Below are 8,550 nucleotides of genomic sequence, written 5' to 3' on the forward strand. Positions count from 1 at the left end.
GACTAGACTATAGACTAGACTATAGACTATACTATAGACTAGACTATAGACTAGACTATAGACTAGACTATAGACTAGACTATAGACTAGACTATAGACTACACTATATAATAGACTATAGACTAGACTATAGATTAGACTCTAGGCTAGTCTGTTATACTAGTAAGAGGGTCTATGGCCGAATTTTATCCTCCTAATATATTGACGTAATTTTGTTAAATAAACAAATTATTTTTACAACAAACATGTTAGACAGATGTCAAAGATTATTTTTAAAATTATTTTTTTAACAAAATTAATTATAATTAAAAATTTTACAAAATTAACTACAATTATTTAAATAAGATATTTGTAAACATGTGGAAAATAGGCAAAAGTGGGGTGGGTCTGGGTTTTCAGATCTAGTTGAGTTTTCTTTTACGAAAATACACGTTCCATATGGTTGAGTTTTGACGCCAGCAAAAATTCAAAGAAATGTGTAAATAAATGTAAATTTTGTAGAAAAATCAAAAAAATTCAAATAAATAAAAACATACAAATATGATTTTAAATAAAAATATTTAAAAACCTTTTGCTATGTTGGACTAGGTACATAGTATTAATAAGTATTTTAAAGAAAATCTAAGAAAAAAGAACAAACCTTTAAAAATACAACAATTGTAAATAAATAGAAAATTATTTGTGTTAATTGAAAATTAGCACTTTTTTTCGGCCAACAATTCGGCAAATTTTAAATGGTTTTTTATTAGATTTTGGCTTATAAATATATGAAATATAAATATTTGCCTCTTAATGCTTGCCAAACGGTTGCCAGCTAACGGTGGAAACTTAAAAACGCTCTTAATTTTAAAGAAAGAAAAAAAGAAATAAGAAAAAAATGGCTTCCAAAAATTTAAATCTACTCGATATGACCGACGATATGGTTCTACCGGAAATACATACACAACACGATCCTTCTGCAATACTCAGTGTTCAAGAGAAATTAGTTAAAGATTTAGAATTAATGACCACCGATGAATTGAATACGATTTTAACTAAAACAACCGATGAAAGTGAAGAACAATGTTCCGAACCGGATTTAACACCCGACGAAGCGGTCATTAATGATATGGTTCAGGGATTATGTACGAAAAAGCAAAAGACAACATTTGTCAAAATTATTGCAAGATATATAAGGTAATTGAGAAAAAAAAAAACTCGAGAAGATAATGTAAAGTGAAATGAACCGTATTGTCTGTCTGTCATGTGATTGTGCGTGAAGATGAGAATAAAATGAAATGTGAAAAGTTTTAAAATGAGTGCAAATTAATAAAAAAAAATTTGGTGTAAAATTAAAAATTTAGAAATGTGTAAGAAATTATGTTTAAATTAAATGAAGTAAGTGGATCTAAGAAGGTAGTGAAAAAATTTTCTCTAAACTTTCTAAGCCTGATTATCATGGGAATAATTTGATTAGTGATAAAGTAACCGCACAAATGAACATGGACTATTCCATTAACTATTCCATAGACTAGTTCATAGACAAGTCCACAGGCTAGTCCATAGACTAGTTGATAGACTAGTCCATAGATTAGTTGATAGACTAGTCTGTAGATTAGTTGATAGACTAGTCCATTGATTAGTTGATAGACTAGGCCATAGACTAGTTAATAGACTAGTCCATAGACTAGTTGATAGACTAGTCCATAGGCTAGTTGATAGACTAGTACATAGACTAGTTGACAGATTAGTCCATAGACTAGTTGATAGACTAGCCCACTAGTTGATAGACTAGTCCATAGACTAGTTTAAACATAAGTTCCTAGACTAGTTCAAAGACTAGTTCATAAATTAGTTTATAGACTAGATCATAGACCACCCTATAGACTAGTTCATAGACTATTTCATAGACCAGTTATTAGACCAGTTCATAGACGAGATCACAGACTAGTCTATAGACTTGTTAAAAGACTGTTTTATAAACTAGTCCATAGACAAGACAATTGACGTGTTATGGACTAGTTCAAAAACTACTTCATAGTCTTGTTCATAAACTAGTTCATTAACTAGTTCTTAGACTTGTTCGTAGACTAGTCCATAGATTAATTCGCAGACTAGTCCATAGATTTACTCATAATCTAGTCCTTATACTAGTCCACAGACTAGTTCATATACGAGTTCATAAACTAGTTCACAGACTAGTTTATAGACTAGTTCATAGACTAGTTCAAAGACTAGTTAATAGACTAAACCGTAGACTCGTCCATAAAAAACTCAATAGGCTAGTTAATAAACTAGTCAGTAGACTAGTCCAAGTCCAGTCAATAGACAGACTAGTCAAAACCTACTCAATTGATGGTCCAGGAACTATCCAATAGAATAGTCTAAACTTAAGAATGTGGACTTTATGAATAGGGACTTTAGACTCTAAAGTCCATATTCATAGTCAGAAGATTATCCCTTTGAACATAGTCCATAGTCTAGTCAATAGGGTAGATTATGGTCAGTGGACTAGTATATAGTATAGTCAGTAGACAACTCAATAGACAAGTTCATGTTCTAGATAATAGACTATTCCATTAAAAATTTAATAGACTAGTTAATAATCCAGTCTAGTCAATAGTCTAGTTAGTCAATAGACTTGTCCAGAGTCTATCCAACAAGCTAGACTAGTACTGGACACTAGCTTAGTTTACTGTCTAGTCGATAGACTAGTCCATAGCCTTATCCGTAAACTAGTCTAAGTCTAGTAAGTACACTCTTTTATAGTCTTGTTGGTATACTAGTCCATAGTTTAGCCAAAAGTCCATAATCTATTTAATATATTAGTTCATTGCCAAGCCAATAGACTAATCCATAGTCTAGTCAATAGGCTAGTCCATTGTCTAGGAAATATTCTAGTTTATAGTCTAGTTAATAAATAAGTCCCTAGTCTAGGCAATAGTCTATTTAATAGACTACTTAGTCCATAGTCGATATATAAAAATACAGTCTAGTCCATAGATTAGTTAATAGACTAGTATGTAGTCAAGTCAACTGAATAGTATATTATCTTGGACATATATTGGTTTATTAAATAGGCCAGAGGGCTGTCAATCGAATAGTCAATAATCTTGTTAAAAAATTTGTCCAATTCATAATCGGTGTTGTACGGTTGTATCGTAGTATGTCGTAATTTTTTCATTATTGATTTATTTTTGTTTGAAAAAATTTTATTTGAAAATTTTTTATGATTTACAACGATACGACATCGAGTGTGAACAAAAGTATATCTGAGAAGTAGTAATTATAAGTACAAAGGCTAGAATTCATCCAAACATATGGCAGTGATCTTTTTAATGCAATAGTATTTGTAAAACCTTGTAAAAATGACCCAGTTTTACAAAGAAACAATTTAAACATTTTCAATATTTAACATTAAAAATGTGTTAATTTTTTCAAATTTTTATAAATAACTAATAATTCATAACAAAATCATAAGCATATCATTCTTTTATGTAAAATATATATATTTTTAGAATTATTTTTTAAAAAAATAAAACAATCTTATCAATTTTTACACATTTAGTTTTTTTTTATAAATACATACATAAAAAGCACGCGGTAAATTTTGCATAAAAATAAAGCTCCCAAACCTTATAAAAGAACTAGCACGTGATTTATTATATCTATTAAAAAAAAATAGAACAAATAGTAACAAAACAGTTAATGTATCTTGTCTTAAAAGTAAATAAAAATTTTGGTTAAAAAACTAATAAAAAAACGGCAAAAATATTTAATAAAAACCCGGAGTTTAATCTTTAGGTAAATATATGTTGTTCTACAGTTTTAAAATTAACATTCTAAACAATTGTATATTTAAGTATCTACTCGTTTATATAGTTTTTTTTGATTAACATAAAAAATTCATTTTATTATTCATTCATTTATTCATTATCCAGTTGTACGTAATGCGTACAACTTTAGCAAAAAAATTGTATTAATCATTTAATGCTGCTAAACGTTTATGGCTAATTTTTCCGCAAATATTGTTTAATTGATTAGATAAAATAAATTGTCATCATTTTCGTTTGTACTCTACACTCTCAATATACATTAGAGCTATTTATCCCTGTCCGTCTGTCTCTTTCATGCAAAAATATACAGTACTACACTTGACTCATTTTCCCTTTGAAGTGTATTTAAAATTCGTTACTACCTTATATAGAGTAAAGTTTGTTATCTCTTTATCTCTTTACTAGTATTTATTGTGGTAAAAAAATCATGTTGGGTTTAATAAAACATTATTTAATTACGCTTAATATACGAGCCCCCTCCTTTTTTATAAACGTTATGTCGTTGTTATCAGCCATTAACGTCAAATAAACCAAAATTTTTTTTCGTTTAAACTTTATACGGTGTGAATTTAGATGATTAATAAGGAAATATTTTCTGTTTCGATTTATTTGTATAATGTATGTAATTTATAGTCTTGTCTATAGTCTAGACTATAGCCGAGTCTATGAGGTAGTCTGTAGTCTATAGTATAGTCTGTAGTCTAGTCTATAGTCTAGTCTGTAGCCTAGTCTATAGTCTAGTCTATAGTCTTGTCTATAGTCTAGTCTATAGTCTAGTCTATAGTCTAGTCTATAGTCTAGTCTATAGTCTAGTCTATAGTCTAGTCTATAGTCTAGTCTATAGTCTAGTCTATAGTCTAGTCTATAGTCTAGTCTATAGTCTAGTCTATAGTCTAGTCTATAGTCTAGTCTATAGTCTTGTCTATAGTCTAGTCTATAGTCTAGTCTATAGTCTAGTCTATAGTATAGTCTATATTGTAGTCAATATTCTATACTCTATAGTTTCTCTATAGTTTAGTCTATAGTCTAGTTTATACTCTATAGTTTAGTCTATAGTCTAGTCTATACTCTATAGTGTAGTCTAGTCCAGTCTATAGTCTAGTCTATAGTCTTGTCTGTAGTCTTTTCTGCAGTCTAGTCTGTAGTATAATCTAGCATCTTTCATTATTTCAAAATCTACACAACTTTTTCTCATAGTGTATACAAATTTCACGAAAACAACATATTTCATTTTACACCCTGCTCCTTGGGTATTTTTATGCGAAATACTTTTTGTATAACAAGTAAAATAGCACCCACTAAACAACAACAAAAAAGTGCTAAAACACCATAAAAAGAACATCGTTGCGCATTTGTTGTCATTGAAAATTAAGTAAATTTTTTTCTAAATTTTTTATCTTGTTTTTTTTCGCAAATAATTTTGCATCTGTTAAAGAAATTTGTTTTTTTTTTTGTATCTGCTGCTTTCCTTTTTACAAAAATTATTTAAATAAACAAAAATTGTTATTTGATTTAATATTTAAATATTTTTGATATGCATCATCGTCATGAAAATAATAGTTGTCATTTTGTCAGACTGTCCTTCTTTCTCTCTTTATTTATTATTACTCATACTTTTTACACATGACAAGTCTTTTAAAGAGAATCGTAAAATCACGTGTGTTTGGTGATAATGAGTATGAAGGAACATGTTTTTGTTGTTTGAATTAAACGTAAAATACTCACGGTATTTACGTTTTGCAACAACAATACAATACACGTGTTAATTGGGTTTTTATTGTTGTTGCTGTTTTAAATATTTTGAATAGTGTTGTAGTAGATAGTCTACAATTAAATTCTTTGATCAAAATTTGATTTTTATTTGGGTTTTTGTTTTTTTTTTTTGCTTAGAAAGTTGAATTGTTTAGACAAATACGTCGCTGTTATATATGTAAATATGTATGTATATGTATACACACATGTAGCTACTTGTGTTTACATCTGTTTTTTTACTTATGTATGTTCATATCGTCTATTGAAATGTAAATATTTTGTGAGACATTAAATTTTCTTAATCAGTTTGTGTTTAATTCTAAAATTTATATTGTTTTTTTTTTTCAAATTATTAATTAATTTTAGTTTGTGTAATCTATTAATATATAATCAAATAAATATATTTAAAATAGATCAAATGGCCAGATTATTTTTGATTAAAAAAATCAATTTATAATAACACTAGCTACCTCAACAAAACTTACACAGGCTAACAAAAAATCAAAATTTATTAAGTTTTTAAAATTGTGTTTATTACTTATCACTAACTTTTATTTTTTCTAATTTTTTCATTACAGGGTCATCATAGAGCTGCTCCTTTATTAAATTTAGTTTTTGCCAATAGAAAATTATCGTTTTATGACACCAGTAATCATGCACCGACACTGGAGGATACCAAAAGGTAATTTGAATAGTTAAAATAGATTTAAGAATACATCTTATTAAAACAGGTTTCATTTTTTTAGTTTAAAGTCTATTTTAAAGCTTATTCTAAAGTCTAGCATAAAGTCTATTCTAAAGTCTGAACTTCAGTCCAAAGTGTAACCTAAAGTCCAAAGTCTAGTTCAAAGTTTTGTCTAAAGACTAGACTTAAATCTTATATAAATTCTAGTCTAAAGCCTAGTATAAAGTCTAGTCTAAAGTCTAGGCTAAGGTCTAGTCTAAAGTCTAGTCTAAAGTCTAGTCTAAAGTTTAGTCTAAGGTGTAGTCTAAGGTGTAGTCTAAAGTCTAGTCTAAAGTCTAGTCTAAAGTCTAGTCTAAAGTCTAGTCTAAAATCTAGTCTAAAGTCTAGTCTAAAGTCTAGTCTAAAGTCTAGTCTAAAGTCTAGTCTAAAGTATAGTCTAAAGTCTCGTCTAAAGTCTAGTCTAAAGTCTAGTCTAAAGTCTAGTCTATAGTCTAGTCTATAGTCTAGTCTAAAGTTTAGTCTAAAGTCTAGGCTAAAGTCTAGTTTAAAGTGTAGTCTTAAGACTAGTTTAAAGTCTAGTCTTAAGTCTAGTCTAAAGTCTAGTCTAAAGTCTAGTCTAAAGTCTAGTCTAAAGTCTAGTCTAAAGTCTAGTCTAAAGTCTAGTCTAAAGTCTAGTCTAAAGTCTAGTCTAAAGTCTAGTCTAAAGTCTAGTCTAATGTCTAGTCTAAAGTCTAGTCTAAAGTCTAGTCTAAAGTCTAGTCTAATGTCTAGAGTAAAGTCTAGTCTAAAGTCTAGTCTAAAGTCTAGTCTAAAGTCTAGTCTAAAGTCTAGTCTAAAGTATAGTCTAAATTCAAGTCTAAAGTCTAGTCTAAAGTCTAGTTTAAAGGCAGTCTAAATTCTAGTCTAAAGTCTAGTCTGAAGGTAGTCTAAAATCTAGTATAAAGTCTAGTTAAAGTTCTAGTCTAAAGACTAGTTTTAAGTCTAGTCTGAAGTCTAGCCTAAAGTCTAGTCTAAAGTTTTCTCTAAAGTGTAGTCTATACTCTAGTCAAGTCTGAAATACAGTTTACAGTCTAGTGCAAGATCTGGTCGATAGTGTAGTTATTATTCTTATTTTTAATAAAAAAAATTTACAATAATTAATTTTTTGCAAAATTTTAAAACCTCCTTAAACTAGACTAAGTTTTTGTTTATAGTTTCTTAACTAAAACAATTAACATTTACTAATTTCCATAATTTCTAACATTTTTAATATTATCTAATAAAATACAATTCAAATTACAACAACTTACAATAATATCAACGGTCAACTTGACAAATATTAAATCACGATTTGGCATGTGCCAATTGTTTTATTGTTGTTTTAAATGCTAGAATAAATAAAAAATATTTATTAAATGTCGCATACTTATGAATATAATAATTAAATTAGAACGGTAACAGTAACTAATAGTAACAATTTACAAAACAATTGTAATGATGTTAGTAGGTCTTTAATTTTTTTGAATAATAAATTAATAAACAGTTTTCAAATTAACATCTATTTCATAAAACAAATAAGAATTCATTTACATCAATAAAAACATATAATTAATTAGACTATTAATACGCTGGTTACCTTTGCATCAGTAAAATCACTAGTCTTTTATGTACAAAAACAGCTTAAGTCACTTTATTTGTTCCACAACCTGCAGGGTTTTGTTAAGCGTATCTATTAGTACCAAATGTGTTAATTATTGTAGTTTTGTAAACTAGTTTAAACAATAGATTTCTAATTTTAAACCAAGATTTTGAAAATAAATTTTACTAACGTTGTAAAAAAAACAAAAATATTTAACTTAACACCTTTTGAAAATAAATAAAAATATGTTTTTGTTTTTTTTTTTTTTTTTTTTTTTGTTATTTGTTTAATATAATTTAATGATTCATATTATGTTTTATAAAATTACCAAAAAACTAGTAAATTATTATCCAAGAAATTCCTGGATGTTTTTAACAGTTAGTCACAGATAATTATGGTTTATCGTATTATTCAGGCGAAATGCTAAACTATAGACAAGACTTTGTCTTCTATAGACTGTACTTTAGACTATTATATAGAACAGGCTATATACAAGACTCTGGACTATAATATAGACTACAGTATAGGCAAGACTCTAAACTAGACTATAGACTAGACTATAGGCACGACTATAAACTAGACTATAGACTAGACTATAGACTAGACTATAGACTAGACTATAGACTAGACTATAGACTAGACTATAGACTAGACTATAGACTAGACTATAGACTAGACTA

At 28.0% G+C, this 8,550-nt stretch overlaps 1 protein-coding gene and 1 long non-coding RNA gene across 2 annotated transcripts in view; one reads left to right on the top strand and one right to left on the bottom strand.

Moving 5' to 3' along the window:
- Nucleotides 1-8,550, bottom strand: part of LOC124420788 — a 68,839-nt gene that overhangs the window by 39,201 nt on the left and 21,088 nt on the right. Inside the window, exon 4 of the long non-coding RNA XR_006941374.1 lies at nt 7,542-7,619. This is a non-coding gene — a long non-coding RNA (uncharacterized LOC124420788). The remainder of the gene's footprint in view (nt 1-7,541; nt 7,620-8,550) is intronic.
- LOC111686533 (glutaminase liver isoform, mitochondrial) overlaps nt 802-8,550 on the top strand; it is a 16,635-nt gene continuing 8,886 nt past the window's right edge. The window contains 1 exon segment of the mRNA XM_023448893.2: nt 802-1,176. Coding sequence (XP_023304661.1) covers nt 878-1,176 — 299 coding nt within the window. The 5' untranslated portion in view covers nt 802-877.

This window comes from Lucilia cuprina, chromosome 6, assembly GCF_022045245.1.
Source record: "Lucilia cuprina isolate Lc7/37 chromosome 6, ASM2204524v1, whole genome shotgun sequence".
Taxonomy (NCBI): domain Eukaryota; kingdom Metazoa; phylum Arthropoda; class Insecta; order Diptera; family Calliphoridae; genus Lucilia; species Lucilia cuprina.